Source organism: Crinia signifera, chromosome 1 (genome assembly GCF_055691185.1).
Source record: "Crinia signifera chromosome 1, ASM5569118v1, whole genome shotgun sequence".
In the NCBI taxonomy this organism is placed as follows: domain Eukaryota; kingdom Metazoa; phylum Chordata; class Amphibia; order Anura; family Myobatrachidae; genus Crinia; species Crinia signifera.
In genome coordinates, this window is record NC_139217.1 from 276,915,323 (window position 1) to 276,943,051 (window position 27,729).

General features: G+C 40.4%; 1 protein-coding gene across 8 annotated transcripts in view; it reads right to left on the reverse strand.

The window, feature by feature from the left end:
• The window catches only part of BNC2 (basonuclin zinc finger protein 2), a 474,973-nt gene that overhangs the window by 201,863 nt on the left and 245,381 nt on the right, over window positions 1–27,729 (reverse strand). Inside the window, exon 1 of one of the 8 annotated variants that reach the window (XM_083184351.1) lies at window positions 14,592–14,893. The exons of 6 other annotated variants lie outside the window; for them this stretch is intronic. In XM_083184351.1, the coding sequence (XP_083040477.1) occupies window positions 14,592–14,594 (3 nt within the window). In that variant the 5' untranslated portion in view covers window positions 14,595–14,893. Of the gene's footprint in view, window positions 1–14,586; window positions 14,894–27,729 lie in introns of those variants that run through there. One more of the 8 variants, XM_083184386.1, reaches the window with a different exon arrangement.

Here is a 27,729-nt window from a genome sequence, read left to right on the forward strand (position 1 = left end):
GCATATAAATGGTAAATGTTACCAAATGAAATTGCCTGTATAGCATAATGATTCCTTAAAGGTTAAAATATGTTAGGAGCCTGGTAATGTATTTTCATACTTTCTCTGAAGCCAGAAACGTTCTATACCACACGATGCATAGAAGATGTGGAGAACCAAAATAAACAGCCCATATTCTGCAAACCACTGAACCAAGTCAGAAGGGCCTCATTCTGCTGATTTGGAACTGCGGCCAGGAATTAAATAAAAAAATAATGTGAACGAGAGATGGAAAGGAGAGCAGAATAAACTTTAAACTCTCATGTAGGGAAAGTGTTGCCTGTGTGTCCCTGGCAGATGTGGAAAGGAGATGAAATGGGCGAGGGAGAATCGAATATCCCCTCACTGCAGTTTCGCTGAAGGGAGAGGGAGAGGGGTCTGAAAAGATCTCAACATCTGGCAATCATTTGTCAAGAGCTGGGAAGAGAAGCGGCAGGAAACTTTCTGGCTTGTGAGGAAGATGAAAAGACAAAAACCATGTGTCACACACACCAGCGCTGCTCCGGTACAATGACTGCTACACCCACAACTCCACACCCCTTTCCCTGCTCTCTCTTTAACCTATCTTCATAAACTTCAGCATACACTCCGCGGTCACACGCAAACAGATTGTGTCACATATTAAGCAGCTGTTCTACCTACACCGCACTACTGCTTGTTTTTTTATGTGTATTAAGAAGAGATCGATGTTTAACACTTTGCATGTCAGTGAGACCTGCATTTAAATGGGTTGCCCTCTTCTGGTAGACCAGGTACTACCGTAAGCCAAAGAAAGAAATCAAATGGTAATTGTATGATATCAGGGCCTTCTTGATAACTGAGTGGATTCAGCTGTGCCCTGAAGTCTCTCAGCATTGTGCATGGTTATTACAGTCAATACAATGTATGGTACATTTTTATATCCATTTAAACTGCAATCTCCAATGATATTTTCTCAGTTCCTTCCAGGTATACAGTATATGTAGGACTTTGCTGCCAATGATTATTGTACTGCCAGTAGAGTCAACTTTTTCTAGATGATTGTGATCTTTGTGAGGCTAAAGCTGCAATCTCCAAGTGGTAAACCACATGGTAAGTGCAGCTCCTGGATTTATTGGGGTTAAAATTCAAGAAGAGATACAGCAGAACTGGATTTAAAAGTACTTTCAATATGAAACTTCCTGGCTCATATGTAGATCTGCTTGCCATAACACAGAACAATGATAATGGTACCCCCTGTGATGTTTATAGGTATACAAATAGCTATCTGTATTTGTGTGGCAAAGCGAGGGGGTCCAAAACATAATTCACACAAAGAAAGCAGTATCCTAAGGATCTTTACCCCCATATATCATAGTACAACCCTGAAAATGGGGCAGAAAAATACACTGACATGATTACTGGTGTTTCCTACAGAAAATAAATCCAAATGTTGGGGGTACAAGTAATGCATAAGGGCTGGCATGGTTACGCAGGTTAAAAATGACTGAAAACTACTGAAATAGAAATGCGGTGACACAGATTATTTAGCGGATAAATAGACTAAAGGGGGATTTAAGGCTGAATTTCCGCAACAACCACCGTCAAGCGTGGTGTTGGGATCTTGATCAAAAGGGTTCAATGTCCCTTAAGGTCACAAACACTTACGGGTGAATTGGGCTAGAGAAAAGGAGGCAAATTGGGCTGCTCTTGCCGACATTTAAATACCATGGCAATGGCTATTAGGCCCCTTTACACAAAACTGAATTCCCCCTAAATGTCCTAGTGCAAAACGCATAACATAGCTGAAAATCAAAAACCTCCCATTTCACAAATGTAAGCTTTAACCTGTCAGAGGTGATTTTTCTACACTTAATATAATATAGAAAGGAAAGATGTTTATTTTAAAAGCACATTTAACATAATAGTTTCGGCAATATAACTATAGTATAACTATATATATCATTTGTTGATTCTTATGGGCTGCCCAAATAAAAAAAAATGATTGTGCCTCCTACAATAACTAAATATACATTTTTTCTGGCTTTCTGCACAGAAAGAAACAGAGAAAGTTGCCCTAACACAATGCTACTGGTCTATGGAGACCAGCATTCAGTGAGCAGCATCTGTGTCTGAAAGCAAGGTCGTTCCTGTGCTGTTCCAAGAAGACAGGGAGGGGAGTAAGCAAGGGGAGAGTTTTCCATCCAACTTAACAGAAACAAGGTCTGGGAGTGACACCGTCTTTAACAGTCTTTAACACTTAGTTATAGGCCACAAATGTAACGGTTCCTTCCATTCTCTTAACGCCATTCCATTTTAAATGCCTTTTTTGGCAAAGTACCCATTAGCGTGTGTGGCCTTTTCCAGCAGCTTCTGGTCTCTTAAAATTATAGGTCCTTCTTCTTCCTGCCATAAGCGACAGTATAACTATTACAAGGAGGAGGAAATGTGGAAACCTGCATAGAGCATGAAGTGAACTTCTAACCTAGAACAGTACTCAATGGAATAATGGCTACCTAGCTGCCAGCACTGCACGCAATCCTAATGATCTGTTCTTGTGTATACATGTATATATACATGTATACATACTTATATATTTATATATATATATATATATATATATTTATACTGTATATTTAGAAACATATATATATATATGTTGTTGGTATACGGATTGTTTTAATCCCGACTGTCAGACCGTCATCCAGCACCCTTCCGTGTTCTAATCTATGAATTGGGTATGCCCATAATCCCACATGCTTGTTCAAGTCCCCTACAAGTTTTGCAGCGTAAAATTTGTCAAGGAAGCCCTGAGTAGGTATTGGACTATTTTATATGTGATCCAATTTATCTATGTGGTCAGACTTGATATTATACGGCTATATATAGCTTCTCTCTATACTGTACATCACAGGGCTACTCATATCAACAACAGTAATTGCACAGCTGAATGTACGCTTTTTCCAGAAATAGCTTTCTCAGCCTGTTTACTAAGCACTGCGTCAATACTGTACATCTACCAGCACAATTCTAATACTGCTACATGCATCTCCGAATCAGAAGAAAATCATTAGAAAAAAATGTTTTATTATTTGAATTTTTCAAAAATGTGTTTTATACAGTATGTATATATATATATATATATATATATATATATATATATATATATATATATTTAAGTTGGTTATTTTTAAGAAAATGAGTATGTTGATTTGGCAACAAGCAAAATCACAGTGCTTCTTTGTCTTCTTTAAGGTATTTATACATGGGGTTTCCATGCTGAGCACGTATACACGATGCTCTAAGAGAAAGTGTACAAGAGCAATCATGTAGTTATCACTTCCTAAGGTGATAACTCCGAAATCTATAGCTTTGATAACCCTTGGTATCACTGTGAGACAAAATGTAACAACAGGAAACGTCTGTTAAGTTAGGTAGAAAAGGAAAGTTCTTTGTAAAAAGGCAGCATGAGTAAGCAGCATAACATCAGCCAAAGGTCAGGCCCGCACCCGCTTCTCTCTACTATTTCTCAGGCTGCTGTTTGAAATCCACTGTGATGTATATTCCGATCCTACGGACCAGAACAGTGACACCCTTATACATTCTACTGATTGCACAAATAAAATACATGTTCTTAATGAAAGAACTTCAGTCTTTATACCTAATTTAAAGTAGACTAAAATAATATAATGCAGTACTTTCTTCTTTGTTATATCTATCTATTAATTATTATAGTTCTGCACAATGTGATTGACAAGAATGGCAAGAACAATTAGTTGGCCCATTCTGTTATGATTAACAGAATGCACCGACCACAGGATAAGGTGAATAGCAAAGAATGGAAAGCTTTCTGCATGCACTATGACCTCTTCCTACTGTTGAGAGCAGATGCCATCAGTGCAGCTTAGTTGCTACCTACCATCTGCTTCTGCAATTGAATCAAACTGTTACTGCACCGGGCCTGCAATGAATGATCATAGCAGTTCACCCTCTTCCTGCCCACCACCATGCTTGGCCATCTCTATGATCTGGGGCTACTTTTCCCACCTGGACACCATTTGTGCACTGCTGCTTTGTGTGCAACTACTGTAGGCCTGGTCACTGTACTCTCCACTGATCTGCCTCTTGGGGGACTTTCTGTCACAACAGCTGCATACTCACCTCACCTTCTCAGCTATGTTCATGGCTCCAGGGGCCACCTATCTGACTCCTTAAACTGCCGACCCTGCTGGCTGGTCGCTGCATTGCTGGAAATATTAATTATTATCACTCTATCATTATTTTCTACTTGCTACTGCTGTTGTTTTTACCGGTATCCTATGCCTGTATGATACAGGATGCTCCACTGTTTGTACATCCTGCCAGCAGCAACTTATGCAGTGCACCCAAGATGGTTGACTAATAAGGTTTCGACCATGGGCAAGATGTACTACCTATGTATCATATCATACAGGGTATATCATCCTACTACATATGTGTCAGTAATCCCACATTTACCTTGGGTCTTTGAATGGCTTATCTCCCACAGCGTAACCTTCAAAGTGCCCCAACATGGCTGCCTAACCTGGTATGATCATAAATAGGATGAAAAATACGTGGATCTGACGGCTATATTGGGACACTACTGTTAGTGTTAGGATGCTGCAACCACCCGTTTTGTGTCATGTCTTCTAGGCATTACCTATTCCACCTAGTGTATTCCTAAGGCTGGGCCCACTATGTGTGGCCCAAGCTTTAGTAGGACATCCATGATGGCTGCCTCACCTTGTACCTTTTGTGTGTGGAAAATACAACCCAATAATGTTTTAATAATTTATGAGTGATTCTTTTAACGGCTGTAACACTACATCCTGGTACTATGTACTATGTTTGATGTCTGTTAAGTGACCATGGGAGAAAAGCGCTATATAAATAAAATTATTATTATTACAACAGATACCATATACCTATAAAGGTATAAAATGCTCTCAATTAAAATATGGAGTCAGCACTTGTATCCGCATGCGAGGAGGTATAGAAATTGCCTTCTTTTGATGGGGAAAGAAATGCTCTGCAGCCCCACAGCTCTTTTCTATACATCTTCTTTTCTTGGATCTCATCTAAATAACTACATCTGCTAACGATAAACCTAATTTGTACATTTGAGCACATATCTAGATGTATTGAAATGCCCAGCCTGCCAGAGGCACTCAGATTTCCAGCTACCCCAATCATAGGAGCAGCAGAATGTGTGTTCTCGGGTTATTATCATAGGTGGTGTATTTGTAGTGTGCACCTGATTCTGTTTTATTTTCCAATCATAGGTTGCCAAATTCTCCCTCCCACAAATGCCACCATTCAGGATGATACAATTCATAGGATTTGGCTGGTTTGTGTTGTTACATATTGATAAATGACCTGTAAAGTCTATGTAAACTCTTTCTGTATATAACACAGTGCTTCTGTCACCCAAAGAGTGCTGCCACTGACTGGACAAAATCAACATATCATTAATCAAATATACAACATATTTACATTTTATTATCTTTCTATCAATACTGTAGATCTACACATACAACATGTATTTACACTCATGTATCATATACTGATAAGTGTGCCCACACACTTAGCAGCCGACATTCCCACACATGCTGCCTACAATGGCATGCAACGTGCACAGTGAAGTAAAGGCTAATGCATATTTAGCACCACTATCTTTACAGACTTCAGTGGAATTTATTATTTTAAACATTTTCATTAAAAACTAAATTTTTCTTGTCTTTTCACAATTCAAGCCATTCCTTCAACCCTGACAAGCCTTGCTCCCCCCCTCCTGCTACTCACTCCTGCATACCCAGACATACACTCAAGGGCTTGATGTCACACACTGTTACATTCCAAAAAACCATGTGAGACACTGTGGTCGCATAGCAGGAAAAAGAGCCTAGACAACGGGACCCTTTGTCAGCCAAGGGGTTAAAATTGTGAAAGAATTGAAGTCACAGCCTTATAAAGTGGGTAACGCAGAATGTATCATTTTCCCATTAAAAGCTGCCTGCTCCTCAGGCTTCAATATGTGCAGGCCAGTTAACGAGCCTCATGTATTGGCTGGGTATTTTTAAAAGCGAACTGTTCTTAATTTAGCAAGCAGGCAGAATGCAAATGTCCGGCAATGGATATTAGATCTCTCTTATAACAAGTAGAGACAGACTCGCTAATAGGAAAAAAATGTACATGATGTTTGAGCGCACAATTGTAACTGGATAAGATGTCTTCAGTCGAATGTTCATCAATAGCTCCACTACTGTTTGTGTAGTTATTCATTTATACTACTAGTAAGTGTCATGTCTTGTCATAAAAATAACTAGCACTGCCTTTATCCACGTACAGAATACTACTCCTATGGGGCCTTCCTGTTACATAAAGGAGTAGGACAGACAACTTACTTACTAAGCCTGGCAGGGAGGAAGTTTGAGGAGGTAAATGGAGAACTTGCCTGGAGCCCTAAGCCTCAGGTGGTCACTAATCCTAAGTGGAAAACTGCAGCTTTTTCCCTCTTTTTAATATAAAAACTATGTCATACTTGAAATCAGCAATCAGCTCCTGTGTTAACACTTTAGCACTACCGATAGATTAAATGAGCTTTTCTAAAACATGCTTATTATAGCAACATTGAGAATGAGGGGCTTTGATGCTGTCTTTATTATATGTTTGTACCTAGAAAAAAACATTTTTCTACAGAATTAAAGAAAGGATTGAGTGGAAAAGGTTGCACGTCCATACTGTACATACATGGGATGCCCATAAAATGTTCCTCTTCACTACTTTATATCAATTAAATAACTTGTGCTCCTCTTTAAATGGAAATTTCCTTTTTGCCTTGATCCACAAGACTAGCTGCTCGATGTGCCTACTCAATTCATGGCCACCAGGAGGCTCCTGAAAATCGTGTGCTTCCTTGTGTGCCTCCGTGTGCATCCTGCTTTCCCCCAGCCCCTGCACACTACCCACCCCCCCACCTCCACAGCAGAGTACTAGTGGGCAGTCATCCAATGACATGATTTGCGGTGAATCATGTCATTAAGGAGGGGGTAGCAGAGTAAGCAAGCAAGCATATTTTTCCCAGAGCCCCAGGCAAACTAATGCTACTCTGCATGCTGCTACCTCTGATGTAGTAGAAAAGTAGCAACCACAAGAGTCCCTAACCCAGGCCCACTTGTGTCAGCAGATAAATATGACATCCACTGCTGCAAGATTCTCCCACACCAACAGTCTAAGGCTGGTTGCACACATCGTTGATATAGCGATTGGCGTTCACCCAGGACTGTCCCCAATTGCCTGTACACAACAGCTCATTTAATGAATGATGGAACCATCTCTGGTTCCTTCTTTCATTACACTAAACCAGGTCACCAATGATATCTTCCACCATCCTGACAGCATGCGTGTAACCACCCTAAGAGCCAGGACACAACCTTGATATGGACACAAATTCCATTACTGTATCTCAGCTGTTAAGGGAGCCTTCGCTGTAGCAGCGGTTGCATAATTGTTTTTCATTTTTAAAGATTTTTCATATTTACATTTTTTTTTTTACTCATTTATCAACTTCTTGGTTTTACTCTGTCTGACTGTCATTTGGCAGCTTAACTTATAGGTAACAGTTACTATATTGTTACATGATAGAACACATAGAGTAACATTGAGTTAATGCAAAGCATATTTTCAGATGAGCATCACCAGTCAGTCCGGAGGTTGGGCTGGGGCGATTCAGGTTAACACGGCCCACGCCGTACGCACAGCCCCGCACCATCCAAGTGCCTGTGCAGATCTGCGAATGAATGTGTCTGCACAGAGGAGAAAATCTGTGCAGACACACAGACTTACAGGCTTACCATGAAAGGATTTCTCCCACTGTCTCCGGCGCTCACAGTCACTTTATGACCCAGAATTCACTTGGTGGCTGCTTGTATTTCCACGAGTTCAGGGTGGGCGCCAAAGTCATGCGCCTGCCCCAAGCAGGCAGGGAAATGCTTGCTTTTGATGGGTCCCGACCAGCATTTCTATGGGCTCGCCCACTAATTTTGTGGACACACCCATGAAACAAATGCCCCCCCCACACACACACACACACACACACACACACCTGTCAGTCAGAGAGAAATTTGCCAAATGCGCTCGCAGCCTGGCCATGCACATGCGCTTTACAGACAATGCGCATGCGCAGTGTGCAGGTTTGAATCAGTCCTTGGTGTAGTGGCAACAAAGCTTTATCATGTTGGTAATATCAGTAAGATAGTAGTATAAAGAAAAAATATCTCCAAAACAGCAAAATATTTTTCAAAAAGTTTCTTTAAAGTGTCTTCTTAAGAGACTGCAAGGCTCAAAGCACATATAAATGTATCTCAGCGGAATCAAAAGAGTGTGAGAAAATGCTATTTACAACCAGTTTTGTGAATGTTCAGCAGAAACAAGTGATGTACAGTAACCTAGAAGTCCTAATATTGAGCAGTGTCCTTACAATTGCAGTACCAAGTTACTTTAATCTGGAAGCAGTAGTAGATTTAATATTATGTATATTACATATAGCAGGGGTTCTCAAACTTTTTGCTCTGGGACCCCGTCAGACAATAAAAATTATTACAGGACCCCAGCAAGTTACCACAGAATGGCCGCCACATGTGTGGTCAGTGAAGTGAAGTACCCGCTATTGTGACAGGGAGGCAGTGGGTAATGAGGGGATGGGAAAGGGGAAAAGGGAGATGGAAGAGGGAAGCAGAGGATGTTTACTTAATGAGTTATCCCCTGTTCCCCCTTCACAGACACATTAATCTGATGGTCAGCAACATGGAGTTGTGACCCCATTCTGAGGTGGTCGGGACCCACTTTGGGGTCAGGACCCACAGTTTGAGAACCACTGACATATAGTATAGTACATGTTCTACTACATTTGTGTATATTTACAAGATTTCAGTATGTCTGAATCTATATTACTAGTATCATTATGATTGTCTTCTGACTTAAATTCTGCTTCTATTGTTTCACTGTTAAATAATCAACTACATTTTGTTGATGCCAGAAATGATACAATGTATTCCTCCCACTATGGGATATATTTAATGCATTTTAGTGAGCTGTGACAGTGAGCAGCTCTTGGGTCAGTATTCAACTGCACCCACGGTTTCAACCTCACTGGGTTTTTACAGCGAAGTGGAAACGGCGTGTGTGGCTGTCACAACGGCGAGGCCTGCGGCTAAATGCAGCAGGCTCCCTGCATTAGCTGTGAACCTTGCTGTTTGGGGGAATCCTCAGCGTCCTCTGACAGCGAGGATTCCCTCGGAACGTTGAATAGGGTGAGCGGCCGGCACGAGGTTTAAAGGCCGAGGATGGCTTCTTTTCGGCGATCCTCCCCGAAAACAGGCTATCCTTGCCATAAAAACCTACTTGCCGGCCGCATTGAATACACCCCAATGACTTGCTTGGTAATGTTTTTGTCTCTACATTTTAATATGGACAAATGCTTTTAACGGGTAGAACCATGGGCAAAGAAAAAAAGAGAAATGTGGTGGCTGTGAACCACAACGTGTTGGGTCAAATAAAATATATACATATTCTCTGAGGAAGCTGCCGATATTCAGAGGCAGAGAAACGCGTACGAGGAGCTCTTTTGCTACATTCTTTTTGGTATCGGTCCTCATTTGTGACCCTTGGTAATTATTAGAAAGGCGGATCCAGACCAGGCGGAATTGGAGTGCTAACCAGCCGGGAGCCATTAACCTTCACAATCACCATTAGGGTGGCCACCCTGTGTACACTACAAATATACCTGGCCCAGACCAGCATCCATTATCAAGCACAGCAGGAGTGGTAATTATATCCACAGTAATAGACTGTACTAACATCCAGCTATTGCCAGAATGCCGCTTTATTACCATCCATTAACGGCAAATAATAACTATAACAATAGGACTGCATCTTGCTCGCATAAACTTACCATCTTCCTAAGGACTATGCTAATCCAGTACCGTTAAATGTCTGATCACTAGAGCTATGTTTTTAAAAAAATATATATATTTCTATTTTCATTTACATTATCTTTATTTTTTTATTAAATTGGTTTATATATTCAAGCACAGTCTCCTCTCTCTCTTTTTCAGAACCAGGGGCAGTTTAAGAGAGGGAAGGGGTGCATTTTCCCAGGTGACTTTTCTTTAGTGAATGCACAAATGTCCTGGAAAAAGTCTGCCATGCCATTTAATCGGTTTTCTGCTGCGGTGACTAGGACTTGGGAGAGGTGAGTATAATTATAGTAATGGAAAGTGGGGCCATGCTGCATTCATCTGCATGGCATCAGGGCCGGTGCAAGGCACCAGAGCGCCCCAGGCAAGTCGGTGTGGGGGCGCCCCGGTGTCTGCCGCCCGGGTACCTTTCCTTCGGCGCTGTAAAGCTGGCGGCGGCGGCACTGGGGGGTCCCTGCAGTCAATAAGAAATAACGAGCGCTATCCGCCGGGCTATGCGGAAGCGCTTCTGTTTTGGAAACACTGGCCGCACGTGCGGCCAGTGTTTCCAAAACAGAAGCGCTTCTGCATAGCCCGGCGGATAGCGCTCGTTATTTCTTATTGACTGCAGGGACCCCCCCCCGCTGCCGCCAGCTTTTACGCACATATACGCCGCAGGACAGGTACCCGGGCGGCAAGGGGGGGGCGAAATACCGCCCTCCAGTGGCCGGCGCCCTAGGCAAATGCCTAGATTTGCCTAGTGGTGGCGCCGGCCCTGCATGGCATTGCTAGAGACATCCCCCGATTGAGCTGTATGTACAGATGACGGGGGCATATTTCTAGCAACCTGTGGCAATCGCATCGCTAGCTATGTAGTAAGTACACTGGACAATTTTACGAATTTGTCTTAATGGGCCAGATGCACTAAGCTTCAAAAAGTGATAAAATGGAGAGTGATAAACAACCAGGCAATCAGCTTCTAACTGCCATGTCACAGGCTGGGTTTGAAAAGTGTCAGGCAGGAGCTGATTGGTTGCTTGTTTATCACTTTCCACTTTATCACTTTTTTAAGCTTAGTGCATCTGGGCCAAAAAATGATCAACTAATTTGTCATTATCAATGAATTTGTTTAAAATATCAACTAGTATTTATTTAACCAGCTTAAGAGCAAAAATTAAAGCGTTTTATATTTAATTCAGCTTGTTCTAAATGCCACAGTGCATTGTTTCCAGTATATGGGCATATGGGTTATTTTCCCCTCTGCCAGTTATTCTGTGGTTGGTCAATTACTTCATTCCTTCTTTGCCTAGTCTACCAGTTAAATAGATAAAACAGTTTTGTCCTTTGAAAATCAGTGATGATGCTAATGAATGCCTGTGGATTGTGTGTTACTAGGACTAGCCATAAATCACCATTTTGCAGCTTGAGCTGATAGCTCATTCAGTTTACAGCTTCCATAAACCCTGTCAATATAACTGTGGGGAAAAGCAAACCATCATAAACAGGGCACTAATCAGACTGTTATATTCATCCGACAAAACCATCTTCTTTTTATAGTTATAAATAAATTAGTCATCATTTCACTGACAGCATTCTACTTAATTCTATGAAGAGTCACTGCCAGTTTCTCTATAGCTTGTTAGAGAATAGCAACATGTGGACATACAATACAGTAAGCTATCAATGAATTTTTCCTGAAATACGCCAAAAATGTATGTTAATTGTAGTTTTTACATATGTACTATTGCTAACATTTACCTATGATGGTATCAATGATGCTAATGTTGCAAAAGTATATTTTATTAAGTATATTCATATAATTTAGTATTGGTAAAATAAAAAAGTACCTATTTTGTAAAGAACTGATTAATGAACAAAAACAATTGCAAGGTTGCTTTTTAAAATAGCATAACAGTCCTTGTGACCAATGGATCTTACTCTATTACTGCGCAATAATGAAGGAAAAACAACTGCAGTGAGTCACATGAATACAGATACACATTAGGAAATACAGTGACAAGTAATGCTGAAACTATTGACTAGAGGACAGCAACAACTTGTGGCGTTCCAGCTACAGTGGGACAACAAGTTTTAGCAGCAGATGTGCATGCTGGAACTTGTAGTGTCACTCTGTCATAAACTCTTACTGCACATATTGTAAATTAAATATTACTAATATTGACTTCTTAAAACATTATTTTTGCCTCATGTTTAGCAATTACATTTTTCGGTGGCTGCCTTTGCATCACCATGGCATTTTCCCGCCCTTTTCGCCTCTCTAAGGAGTGCTGGAGATTTGCAACTAATTTTGGAACCTCCTGGTTATTTTGTGACAGTATGAAGCTATGAAGTAAATTGATATATGCCTATATTGTGTTTATGGATTATGTATTATGAATATTGTATTGTGTGAGAGATCTGTATGGTCAGCCAATAGGGCTGCAGAATTTTATATTAACAAAATAATTGACGTTGGTCTCTATGAAGAAAAATACATGACTATTGTTTTTAGGTAGCATGCGTTTAAAGAAAAAAAAATGAAGTTAAAATAAACTCAGTTTACAAAGAAAACCTATGGATTTTGTCAGGCAATTGGTTGACCCTGAAGTAGTGGGCATCAAATACCATATTTCTATACATCTTAGATAGAAATACATACAGTAGGTGGATTAATTCAAACCCGTTTGTCAGTTTAAACGTCTTCCAATCCATAGAGTCAGTATTCCTTTTATTGGAGTAGTTACAGTGCAACCTCCTGCATCATAGAATAACCCTCTTTGTGTTCAGCACAACTACCAGAATAACAATTAATATAAACTGTATAATTTGCTAATAAAAATATTATGTAGATAATCTGTAAAAAGATTTTCGGTACTTATGTAGTATCTGGGCTGCCGATTTTGTGATTGTATGCCTTACCTTAAGGCATACAATCAGATGCGATGCGATGCGATTCGATGCGATGCGATTCGATGCGATTTTGCATAGGATTCAATGTTAAGAAGGTCCTGTTCATTTCCCCACTATCCAAGTGGGCATAGAGTTGATTTTATATAGCGTGGCGAGCGCAGCGAGCCACCGAGCCCGAAGCGTGGCGAGCGAGCGAACGCATATTTCTTAAAAAGTATTCTGTGTCCCCTCGCGGGGCTCGCTACGCTCGCCACGCTTCGGGCTCGGTGGCTCGCTACGCTCGCCACAGGTTTATATCCAACTCCATGCCCACTTGGATAGTGGGGAAAGGAAAAGGACCCCTTTTTCCCATTGAATTCTATGTTAAAATGGACTCAGACCATTTTAACATTGAATCCTATGGAAAAATCTTGACCATCGCATCGCATACGATTTGGTCGCATGCGATGCGATACGATGCGATCCGATCCGATTTCTAAATCGGAAGCCCAGATACTACATAAGTACCAGATTTTCTTTAGTTTCATTTAAGCATTACAAATAAGATGCAGTGCGCAACCTTGATTCATTACCAAAAAACATTCCTCATAACAATTGTAGAGTTGTGAGTGCTTCAGATACAGTACCCCACACAAATATAGCAGTTACCAACCCTAAAGTTACTGGATACCGAAGCGAAGACCAACCAGCAAGTGCATGGAGCCAGTTACAGCAGATAAATCACTTCCATCATACACTCTCCTTAATCACATGCAATTCATTTTAGAGTTCCACAGCAATACACTTATTACCATTACCATCCATTGTCACATTATGTGTTATAAGATAATAATCATCCTGAGATATCCAGGGCTGCTTTATGAGCCATTATGACAATGTCATGCAAGTTTAAACTTCATATCAAGAGCAGTAAACAGTAAATAATCTAATGTGAAAACATTTTCAGAGGTAATTCATTGCTCTGAAAGCAACATAAAATACTTGGGGGTAACTCATCAAAGCTAGGATAAATAAATAATTGTAAGATGTACAATACTAGCCAATCAGTTTCTGTCATTTTAGGCAGAATCTGATTGGCTAGTACTTTATTTCTCCCAATTTTATCTCTCTCTGGCCTTTGATAAATACCCCATAGGGTTTTGCTCCATAGTGCGATAATATTATTTTTCAGGTAATTAAAAATAAACCTGTGATACAATGCAAGAGAATTTCTCAGTTCTATAACAAAGAGAAATATCCCTAATTTACTACATGACTTCATATACTGCACATGATAAAAGAATTACATGGTGCCTGTAAGTGAAGGATTTAAACAGATAAAAATACTGCAAACACATGTCACATGGAGATGTTACATATTAGATTGGCTCCGTTTTCATTCTGCAAACAGCATCTGCAGCCGGCAATGCAAGAGTTTAACACCTTCCATGCCAGGTACGGAGCTGGTACAGGCTACTAGCATTGTCGTTATTGTGTTTAGAAAGTTCCGCAAAGCTGTCAGAACATCTGGAAATGATGTAGTTAACCCTTTCACCATCACAGTGTAAGGAGACTTGCAGATGCCAATGAAGCAAGACAGAAGGTTAAGGAAATCGCAAAGAGACCAATCTGTGCCTTCCCCCTTCATGCCACAGCCCTCCCCCTCCCATAAAATTAATGGAATATGCAAGAAGGTATGAAGGGAGTATTAGTGGTAACATACAGTACCATGAGCTGCTCTGGCCTCTCAGTCAGTGTGGAACAGTTAACAGATCTCACTTCTGGCCTTCGTACAGTGCAAAAAATAATAAATACATTAAAAAGGAGGGAGAAGAACACACATAAAAAAAAAATCTCTGGCTGTTTTAACAAGGAGGCAAACTCAGCTTTCTCCACTCTGGTGCATTCCTTTCCCTCTATCTCCCAACCTCTTTTGCGTGTGTCCTGTCATATTTTCTTCAGCTGTTAATTGTCTGGGCTTGCGAGAAAACAGCCAAAGTTTAAGGGAACAAAAAAATAGACGTAACAGAAAAAATGCTTGTAAGTGACTGTCACAGCATATCAGACTCACGTTGAATGGTCATTTTTTCCAAGGGAGGTGTTCTCTAGTTCCTGAGTGTCTCAGTCATCTCCCTCCTTCCCTCCTCACTGCCCTTAAGCCCTCCCTTCCCTCAGTGTGCTCCCCCCTCCTACAGCATGTGTATATACACATACACACAATGATACACACTCCTCACCTCCCTCTTCTCTTCTGGTGGCAATAAAAGATTCATATGGGTTGGAATCTTAACACAATACCATATTCCTAGTTTAACCTGAAAGGAATGTTTGCTTCATGCATCAGTCTGCGTCTCCTAATAGTGTTCCTGCCACGCTGTGCCGGAGCATATGGAAACTATAGTTCTGCAGGAAAAACAAATCATTCCAAAGTTAAACCTTTGTCCAGGAATAGTTCTACTCCTTGCGTCAACCCCTGACCTGCCCCAGCATTGTGACAGGCTTGTGACTGCATGTGTCACTTCATTGCTTACACCGCAGGGCAGGCACAGTAAAATGAATAATCAGTCATTTTGTACTCAGCTGATGAGGAATCTTAACCCCAAATAAGACCTTCCTTACAGACATTTCAACAAGATCACATAACTGAATAACAGCTCTGACACGACTGCATCTCTGCTTCCTAAAGTTGTTTGCCAAGAAAATGTTTTTGTTTTTTTAGGATTTTGATCTATTAATTATGTTTTATAGCTTCAATTGTATCGTCCATTATTGAAATGTGGTAAAGGTGTATATTTCCAAGGTACTTTCCTGCAATTCAAGAGGACATGCACGTTTCTACGCTGCAATCTTCCCATCATTTTAATTGGATACTGTAGAACATCATGGTTGAACTTGAGACAAAAAGCACACTTAAGCTGGGTACACATTAGACAATTTTTTTTTAACAATATGCTTGTAAAATCCAGACTATGGGGGTATTCAGTATGTTCAATGCTCCTGTTAACGACAGCATTGAAGGGTTTCAGATCTGACTTTTTTTAAAGTTGGATCTATTTTGTCGGAAACGGGGGCACGTATTATTGATTTGATAGCTGTTTTCCAACAATTTACGGAATTTTCAACACTCAACAGTTGGAACATTGAATTCTGACTGTCGAGTTAGTGTCGGATCAGACAACAACGACCATGTTTCCGACTGTCGGGACGACCCCCCCTATATTGTCATTACGATAACGGCTATCACACACTTTTACCAGTCCTCATGTTCTCTCACTGTCACAAGCCAAGCTGTATATTAGATGAATGATGGAAATTTTTATATTATTGAAGAGGTTTTTGTAAACTGATAGATGGTTGGACTTTGATGTGACATATACACAGTTCTTGTTCAGCACACTTGTAGCCTATGGATGCATCTACTGAGAGCAGACGGCATGCAACATGTTGTGTACTGGATGGATACACCCTCCATGCATGCAGGCATTGGTATAGCTCCTTTGACACCTTCACTGTGCATAGGTAGGGGAGTAGTTATTGCTGTCAACAATATAGAGACAGCATTGTGCCAATGGGAGAATGGAGACACAATTGTAATGTTATTTTGTTATTTAAAGCATTTTCACAGTTTTAGAATTATCACTTAAAAGAATTATACCTAATTATATCTAGTTTTAATGCCAACACAGTTAAAATACTTTAAATAACATTACAGGGTATTTGTCAACAGCATTAGTGTCAAGCAAGCATATGTGTCCGGTATTGGTAACAGGTCCACTTACATGTGGTTTGCATACAGCCAAGGGATGTGTAAGCAGTGACGTCACCGAGAGCCAGGGCTCTGGGGGTGTCATATCACTACCCCACATCTTTTAAGTCGCTCATACACTGTACCGTGCAAGGCGATACTCGCTCCCATGCATCGCACATAAAGTATGTGCTGCCGTACTTTTTTAACTAGATTACATCGCACCTGAGGGTAACACCTCGGTGCAATCCTCTCCTCTGCACACACGCCTCGTGACACCACTGTACTAAGGATACATTAAGTATCTTTATTTATTTATGGTTAGTTATTAATTGCTATCTACGTAATAATAGCAGTGACAAATTGTGCACATAAATAGGTTCTTATCTGAAACAGTATTTAATGGAAGAACCGTGCAGATTATTGTGCGATGACTTCAGAGTTATGATGTTTTTATCTTTCTGATGGTCATTACTACAGCACAGACCACTGTAAGAAAGTGGCTGTCATTGTGCTGTTAAAATATTCACCCATTGTTCATTTCATAGTTGTAAACCCATGGCTCAGAAACATACTGCATACTGTAAATCGCAGAAATTAAAATGTCAGGTCATAGGACTGCTTACGATCACACATGAACCTCCTCCCTTATTATATCAGACTTTTCCTTTTACCTTCCATTGTTATGCTCTTTTAATCCTCATTTATGTATTATGCATCATAACATCAGGGACATCTTCAAATATAATATATTACTTCTTTCCTTTTTAATATTCAAATCAGATCTAATGTAAGTGGATGCATGCATATCCCTGCCCATAGTTACACAAATACCCAACATCATAAGCAAAAATCAACTCCACGCCGACGTGGATAGTGGGGGTATGAAAAGGTTTGAGGATGCGTACCGCCGCCCCTCGCAGGCTCACTGCGCTCGCCACGCTTCGGGTTGCCGTTGATAGGGGGGGTGGCGTTGACAAAGGGGGTGCATTTAACATTGTAAGCACCCATCAGGGTGCTTGTACAATTAAAAATTGCATCGCATCACATGCCATTTGCTGGCATGAAATGCTATGCGATATTTCATTGTACAAGCACTCCTGTTAATTTAACATGAATATCGCATCGCACGCATCGCACACCAATACGTATGGTATGCGATTGGCGCTGTGCTAGGAAACAAGTACCCAAATCAATATGCAGCCCAGTAGCAAGTTTATTAACTTTACAGTGACACCAACAGACATTGGGGCAGATGTACTATAGCGGCGCTTAGCACGCCACTATATTACTTCCTGCTTCGCCTCATTAACAAGGTGAAGCAGGAAGGGGGACTGACAAGATGTAGCGGGGGAGCATAAACTCCCCCCTCCGGCGATGTACCCTCCTGCAGACCATGCATCAGTTCGCACTGACGTGCTGTCTCTGTCTGCCCGGCCGGGTCACTGAGCATGCACGAGATCTCACTATTATCGTGCAGCAGCAGGGCTAGCGTTGTCCCTGTAGTGGGGATAGCACAATGCTAATCCTGATCTGAGTTGGTGAAGTGGCCGAGGTGGATTAACGCCTAAGAGACTGTTAATACAATAACCTGGCCGCTAATTGCTGGGGGGATTGAAATGGATAGCCTCGCCAAGCATTACTCAACAGGCTGTCCCTAGCACAGTTTAGGTGTGCTAGTAATACATTTTAAAAAACATTATCCCTCCAGTTAACTAACATTAAGTGCAGAATACTGTATGCACTTAACGCTAGTTGATACATCTGCCCCATTTGGTAATATAAGTTATTGATGCCAACATCACATGACCAGATTCCTATAGCAAAAATATATTGGGGACATAGATGCTGCAGTTTGTGTCCAAGTAGGAGTAAAGTTATCTACCTGTCTAGTAAATTTGTAGTGTATGAGTAACTGCAGGCTTAACTTAATTATAAGCCCTCATTTTTGCTATGTTCCATTATTTTCTAAATAATTAGGCACTATAGTAGCAATCCATTGAAGCCTATACTTGACTGACTCTTCAAAAGTAAGTGGGAAACCCTCTGATATAGTTTGTGGTCTCCACTGGATCTAGAAATCACTTTTCGATTACCATGGCGAAAACACTGAGGAAAAGAATAAGCAATGACTACATCTGTGCATTGGAGAAGGGTGGCCAAGTTCTTCTTCAGACTGCCTATTACTAAATCAACTTTATTTACCATGAGGAGCTGTGCAGAAATATAATGACCACCCCATTCCAGCATACAGATGCAGTCATTCCTTATTCTTCTCCCCAGTGTTTGCTAATGATTATAACTTGCTAGTGATATTCTCCTGAACATACAACAGTACTTTATATGGGATAATCCCTTTATTCAATTAATTCCATCTTCCCAGAGGTTTAAATCTGGGAGGCAATGGAGTCAGCTGCCACCGGGCTCCTGCTCCCAAAGCGGCACCTCTCCTCCCCTGGAGGGTTTGATTCAGTTAATGGAAAGCCTTTGGTATAGCTTTTATGGCTTACTCCCCCTTTTAACATTTTTGCAAGTGTCACACCCTGTATTAGAACCCATGACCTGTCTTACTGGAGACAGACACCTTACTTTTTAAGCTATTTGGGGGGGGGCATCAATATTCATCTTGCCTACAGACTACTGGGACAAACTTACGCCACTACATCTTCCCGTAGGTTTTTTGCTACTGTGGCCCTTATTCAGATCTGATCTCAGTACAAATTTGTTCTCAAAATGGGCAAAACCAATTTGGGTGGGGTGTGTTGAAACCTAAATTGCAGTGTAAAAATAATGCAGCCAGTATTTACCCTGCACAGAAACAAAATAACTCACCCAAATCTAACTCTCTCTATACATGTTACACCTGCCCAACCTGCAGTGCACATGGTTTTTTCCATTTTGTACTGCGATCAGATCCGAATAATGACCTATGTACGCTGCTACGTAATAATAACACAGGTTGAATTTCTAAGCCACAAAAGATTACATGTGTACCTATACTTGTGATCTGTGCATAAAAACAAACCAATTTCAGATCACTCTTGAATCATGAGGGCTGTTAATCTGCAGTATCATCTACAGCATGTAAGTGTTTCTTAAGGGAAAGCTACATTACAAAAACGTTGCAAAGGTTTACAGCTCCCTTTTATAGCTGCTGGTATGAATATAGTGCGGATAAAAGAAAACATTTGATGTACATGTTATTGTGTATTTGAAAGGATGGCGGAAATATGTATTCATAAATATAGTAAATGGCAAAACTGACACAATATTTTATCTTCTTGGCAAGTAATTCACATTTAATAGCACAAATGTTATGGAGAGATATAAATTGTCATTTCAAACTGCGGCTTAAAAGACAAGTTTATTGATCAGTGTGTATATTCAGCTACTGGTAACATTACTGCATGGTGCATCACTTGTACTAACTTGCGCTAGCGCTCTCATTACGGGGCATATTCAATTAACTATTAATTTCCAGATAATTTTGTGTGGAGAAATTATATTAAACTAAACAGTTTTTTCTAAATTATGCATAAAGGACATAATTGAAACGTGGACAATGTCTAGGTCAAAAGTAACTAGGATGACCACAGATGGTAGACAGTGACTAGGTCGACACCTAAGAATGGTCGAAATACACTAGGTCGACATTGACGGAAGGTCAACACAAGCAAAAGGCCAATATGAACATGGTCAACACAGGAAAAGGCCAACACACTCTTCTACGGCTTTTGTTGTCTATGTCAACATATGTCGACACGAACACCATATAACTGAACATGAAGAGGTTTTAAAAACAAGTGCCTAAGAAATAGTTTACCCAGAATTACTTGGTTCTCATAGCGATATCTTATTGGCTATCCAAAATACGTGACAGTCAATAGCCAATCAGAAAAATCCAAACCGATAAGAAGTAAATCCGAACCTGCACAACTTTTAAGACATGAAATACCCTAATTCTAATTCCCTAATTTTCGTATTACAGTAGTTACAAAATACTTGCCATTGATGTAGTTACAAATAAATGCCATGGAATAAAGTGTCTCAATTTGGGAGGTGTAGCGCCTATTATTTTTTAATGTGTTCTTGTATTAAGTTGCATTTTAAATGAAAGATAATGAACACCAATTTGTAAGCTGTACAGATCTGCAGACAAAACTTATTTTTTTACAATATGAACATCATAGGTGTGTTATCTGCATTAAGCTATGTCCAATAAATGAATGTCATTAAAAAAATTCTATATTATGTTTGTGTCTTCTTATTACCTGAATAGCATGGAAGAGATGGAAGAGAAATAATGTCTCTTGACGAAAAGCTACGCTAAGCAAGATGCAAGCCCGCGTGTGTGGCCAAGGCAGCAGGAAGTAAAACTAGTGAAGAAAGAAAGATAGGCCTCCGTAACTCAGCCCTGGAACAGGCAGCTGGCCTGACATGCTAATTCAGCGCTTTAACAAATCAATGCCACTTGGAAAAAAAAAGTACAATGCGAGTCCTCACTGGGCTGGATGTCAGGGGACTGAGAAAATGCATCTTCAAGTATTTCACATTAGGAGCGAATAATGTGTTAATTTATAACTCCTCGCCCTATACACTCAGATTATCCATCTGTGTCAGCTGTTTGACTTCTTAAATTTATCAACAAATAAATAAATAAGGTAAAAACATGCGGGTGGGAAACTGGCTGGTAAAAATTTAAAATAATAAATTGGCTAAGCTTTGTACAGTTATGTTTATCCTATTGGAAATAAACTATATTGTTTAGTTTTAATCATAATCAATTTTTATTTTTTTCACTATTTTACTCAACAGCAACTGAAATGAAGACTTGCTGAGGTGGTGTGGCTGATTGCATTGGGAACCATCCGTCAAAGGTGACAGAGAGAAGGTTGAATCAGCAAGAGCTGCTGTCACTGAAATTTACATTGGGTGCCTTAACAAAGTCCCAGGGAAAGCAAACGAGTCATGATTTGGCATTAACCCTTGGTCTGCTGAACCGGACTGCAGACCTTGATGATATTTGTAATTTCCCTTGAGTGTATCAGTACTGAAGCCAGTCTAGTTGATCGGTCTCTCACTTATAAAAATGAATCTTTGCCAAGTCTATCATCATCCACCTGTCCCTTATCAACAGCCTCACAAGGTTACACATTGCTGCAGAATTGTGTTTATATGCATTCTTGAATCATTGAGAGCACTATTAATTGTTAAAGGAATGTTAGGACTGACTATTAAATATAAGGTTGAACTAACGTTTTAACTGTGAGGCAAAGGCACTTTCTGGATACAGATGGTGCAGGGTTTATTTCACTGCTCAGCGCGCTGCAGAGTCACTGGCACAGGTGAGCTATTAGCTCACACTACACTATAAGGGAGCCATGCAACTGAATGCTACAACAGCACTGCTCTGGTACATCTGACACAGCACAGCCGGCAGAACCCAACATACAGTGCAGTAACCCTGCTGTTTGCACTGTCCTGCTACCCTAGCACTTATTCTGTTCTTTATTTACGGACGCAGGGACACTGGCAAGCCAGCGTATGCATGCAAAATACTGAGATCTAAGGTGCTGTCATGCAAACGTCTCCGCGGCTATAATCATGTATGATACTACTGACAGCTGGGCTACAATCCTCTCCTCTTTATAACTCTATCTTATTGACTCTCTAATAACTGAACACTCACAACCAGACATTAGTCAATAAAGGACATTTTTTTCTTCTTCAATTAGCATATGATTCCTATGCACCTTAGACAGCAGATACGCTGGTTACGTTAACGGATCAAATCATATTACAACTGAAGACTGTATTGTAAAATGATTTGGCTTATATTAATTTAGAGGATATGCCTTTACATTACGTAACAGTGGAGCTCATCAGCAAGGTTTGCTGTAACATATGCACTTGTATTTAGATCTCTGCTGCAGAGGCAGAACTCTGGGAGGCAATGGAGTCATCTGCCGCCGGGCTCCTGCTCTCAAGGGGGCACCTCTCCTCCCCTGCAATTTTAAATCCATTAATTGAAGGCCATTGATATCACTTCTGGAGTTCTGAAATATGTGTTCTATCTCTATCTCTCTCTCTAGATATACTGTATACATACTGTATATATGCCTGTTATGTTTCATAACAGACATACAGTATAAACTTTGTATCAGGTTTTGTGTGTGTATGGGGGGGGGGGGGGGGCAATACACATCTTGCCTCCGGGCAACCGGGACGAACTTACGCCACTGCTCTGCTGTACACAAATAATTATAAACATCGACATACAGTATCGGCTATCCTGACTTCAGAGCTACCATTAATCCTACAGTAAAGGGTCCGCGCTGCTTGCTTCCCCCTGCCAGCTATAAATGACTGGTTCTCTGTTCATCATTATGGTGCAGTTAATCCTTTCCCCTTCTCCTCCTCAGCTCACCTAAGGGGTTAAAAGGCTAGAGTACATTTGTGACTTGTCGGTGACATATATTACTCAGGTCCTTCATGCAATCAACTTTTACTTGGCATGTATTTGCTCATCACAGGACCCACATTACCGCTGGGAAAATGAAGAAAAACCTAAATTAACACTTGACATTCAATATGGTCAAGTCCTTAATTGGCTGAGCTTCCTGAGAAAGCAATTTTCTATTCCCCAAACCGTTCGTGTGTCATGTGTAGAGCTGTGCTCTTGGACATTACCGCTGTCCCTAGCTCACTCTAATGAGAGCAGATGAATTAGAGCTACGTGACACGATTTTAGCAGGGCGCTCCCTGTGTCCCTGCGTTTCCCCCAGCTCTATTTTTCATATTATCACACTGCTAGTGACAGCTGTGTGGCAGAGGGTTAATGAGGGGGAAGACAATGTCTAGCGAAGACTAGGGCAACAAATACCACTCCTTATGGCAAAATAATGACTTCAGGTACAGGATAACAATGTCAGCGTTCTACACTACTGTAGTATTGGAGAAGAATGCCATATGTTTTCTCAGTCGTATATAGTATAAGCTGGAATCTATGGGTAATTTATACTCTGTATAGTACATGGGTTATATGCTCTCTTACTAGTGTAAATGTTAATAAAACAAAAAAATGTGCACAAACACAGAGACTGATAGATATATATATAGATAGATAGATAGATAGATAGATAGATAGATAGATAGATAGATAGATTATCCTGTTCAGTAATGTAGAAAAACAACATTTACCAGCTCATATCTGCTATTGTGTAATTAAAAACGTTCCTTGCAGGTAAGCGAGTTGACGCAACATGGGTAGGGCCTAGTGAAATGACAGTCCGGCTCCAAACCACAAAGTGCCCAGCAACATCTTCAAAGTAGGCAAGTTTGAAAAAGGGTGTATGGCCAAATGAATTACCACAGTAAAATTGATACACGACTACAGTATGTAATTTGGGAAAAGTGAATTGGGAAAAATAATGTAATTTTGTATGCAATAATACTCTTATGAACTGTATGTGATTTGCTAACTTTTTCTGTTATATCTCTATACTATAATAGGGAATGCTCGTCATATCTTATGCAGAATGAAGAGCTTTCCATGGAACAAGTAAAACAATTCTATATAAAAAACATAAATAACAACATTTTGTGAATGTTTACGTCACCTATGATTACTATGACAACTGTTGTGAGTTTGTGTCTGTTAAAGTAATGCACACTTCTCAGTAGCCATTACCCTTTCTATTGGGTCTAAGTGCATAGGAATCATAGTAGCATTAGTATTAGTGAGAAATGTTACTAAATGGTGCTTATGTTTTTGCCTGACTGCCTGTATGTAACTAAAAAATACATTTAGTACAGTACATCTGGTGTATAAAAGGATTTTCTTGCTTAGTTCTCAGTGAGTGCTTCAGACTTTCCCTGTGTAATGCAGGTATGAGAAATTCACATACTATACACAAAATGATAATGCTACTGAAATGCTGGAAAGAAAAACAAAAAATATGACTAAAAACATTGTCGTTTGGGGGCAATTTAATTGTAACCGGTGAATGGGCTCTATTTTTACCCTTTGCTTGGCCTGATTCACACCCCTTTCACTTAAAAGTACTGTGCAATAGTGAGCAATTTTGAGGAAGGTTTGGCCATAGTTGTTTCACAGGGGTGTGGCCATGCATCACAGGGGCGTAACGGGAATGTGGAGTGGATTTGCTGCACGCAAGCATCTAATACATCTCAATCGAGCAGAGCGCTGGGCGGCACAGCTGCTTGGCCACACATTCAGATGGCCAGTGTTCACATCACACTATTAATTGATATAGATCATTACCATAAAACTAGTATATTAGAGAAACCTATCATGGCCACATTACCCTATCTTCATTTCTACAGCTGAGCCCATATTAAATGACACCTTGCTCCAATCCTACTCACTCCATTTGAGCCTAACAAATGACAGTTAGGAGCAGGTCGGTCGATAGTTTATCACTCTCTCTCACTTTTCAAGGCTTAGTGCATCTCGCCCACAGTACCAACTGCTTTCCATATGTTTCTGCCCTTCTCCTCCCTTCCATAGCTACAGTATGTTCTGACCTTAGTTTGTTTTTCAGCAGAACAGTGACATGGACTCGCCTTTGTTAAAGAATGTCCAGCAAACTTAGGGTTCCGAGGAAAGTTTTGAAATTCTATAGAATGAATTCACAGATATAGAAGATCTCTAGAGAAACAGCACAGCATTTTGGGATAATGATTAATAGAAAATGTTGTACTTTTCATGAAGGAATAAAACAGTATTTTTGGCAACAGAAGCTAAAAATAATAGGAAACAGTCATGTATAGAAATAACAAAAAGACTGTGAAAAGCAACCGATGGTCAAGACACTGAAACATTGAAATATAAGAATCATTTATTTATAGCATTTATGCTTTTTTTTATTATTATTAAGGCTTTATGACTCGCTAGTATGCATGCAGGGTGAGACTTGAATTTGCAGAAATATTCCTGATCCAAAATACTAAAACAAATCCTCAGTACTTTCCCATCGCCCACCCAGCTCGCATGCATTGTGTTAAGGTTCATTTAGTAACGCCTTCACATCTGATGTGTTATGCACTGTAATGCAAAAGCAATTTTCGCACCCTCTCAATGCACTGCTTTGAGTAGCAATGGCTATTTTATCTGTGTTCCTGTAAGAAAAATAGTGAAAGCAGGCTTATTGCAGAGAGCACTGTGGCAACTCAAACACATTTCCATCTATTAAACAAGCATTTTAGTGTCTAAAACAGGCATGTCCAAAGTGTGGCCCTCCAGCTGTTTTGAAACTACACATCCCAGCATGCCTTGCCATAGTTTTAGTATTCTCTAATAGTAAAACTGGGGCAAGGCATGATGGGACCATAGTTTGGACATGCCTGGTCTAAACCTAATGAGCTTCAACTGCTTCCAGGACAGATAGGGCTTTCTGCTGGAAGCATCTAGAAATACATAGTTACTGGCAGGGCTATTTTTGTGCAGGCTCCAGCAGGAACTGAGGCCCTTATTCTAGTTCACTCTTTCTGACAAAATATTTCTTAGATGGACAAAACCATGTGCACTGCAGGTGAGGCAGGTGTAAAACCCCACCCAAATCTAATTATCTCTGCACAAGTAACACCTGCCTCACCTGCAGTTCACATGGTTTTGTCCATCTAAGAAATATTTTGTCTGAAAGAGTGAACTAGAATAAGGGCCTCAGTTCCTGCTGGAGCCTGCACAAAAATAGCCCTGGTTACTGGTAAAATGGACCCAGCAAATTCCAGGTCAGTCCTTTATGTGCCATACCTACCATCCTCTCCTGCTGAATGACTGCCCTCTCTAGATCATACACTATCACTGCGTATGACAGAGATAAGACAGGCCACCACTGATTATTATATAGATGAATCAGATTAATCCTTGGGCATTACAAACAAATAAAAGGGTTTTCTTTTGCTTAAAAGTATATTGTTAAAGCTACTTTTAAACAGTAAGTCCAGAAAGTATTCTTGTATGCAGATAACAAGTATTAATAAAGACCTGATGAAATTATATGGATGGGGTAAGCAGGTGGCTTCTATATGTCCCCTTGGTTCCAACACTATTAGATCCAAGGTAAACTAATATACTGTAGCATCCATTATTAGATCCTTTTTAATATTGGTCTATGGGCCTGATGCAGAGTTTGGGAGCAAATGGTAAATTGCCATCATCACATACATTGCCAGATTTTTGTTCCCAGCAGAGATGGGAACAGATACATCTTCAGTTGTATAACAGCTTTAGATTTGGGTGAGGTGTGTTCAAACTGAAATATAAATTGCAGTGTAAAAATAACTCACCCAAATCTAACCCTCTCTGCACGTTACATCTGCCTCACCTACAGTGCACAGGGTTTTGCCCATTTGAGAAAGATTTTGCATTTGTAATGAACTCTGAATCAAGCCCAATGAGTGCTGTCTTGGTTGAGAGGCATACGTCAAGTCTCATCATTTGTAAATGGCTGATGCTGGGTGGTGTTACAACTAAATTCAATGTACTTTATGTAAGTGTATGTGTTTTTTTCTTTCATTGCATCTCTCTTGTATTTAGAGCAGGGGCGTAACTCCTGACTCCAGGCTCCAGGCCCTAAAAGGGCACCTGCTTGTACAGCAGAAGTTGTGTAGTTCACAGTGGGATCCAAGTGTAACTAAAGCTCTTCCATTGGAGCTTTGTGGCACACCCACTGCTGCTGCAGCATTAATCAATTCTATCCCAGGAGTCCAATATGGAGGAAGACGACTTCTGCCTGGTACCATTCAGCCTGTGCTACAGCAAGCAATGGTGTACCCACTGCTGCTGCTGGACTGGGAGATGGGATGCCGATTCATGCTGCATTAGTTTTGAATCTTGTGAGTCTGACCCAGACCCACCAGTTGTTGTCACACCTTTTTTTAAGGCGCAGGGGCATATAATTCCAATTTATCTTCCATTTGCATCTTTGCAACCTATTGCGAGTGAGTCACTTACTTAAATTTCAAGCTGAAATTCTCATAGCTTCTTACCCCTGTCATACCTGGGTAGGATGAGAGTGGATTGCAAAGAGTGTTTGCAAAATGTGAAAAATAGCAGTACACAAAGGAAACATATTACAGTCAATGGCCGGATAGAGC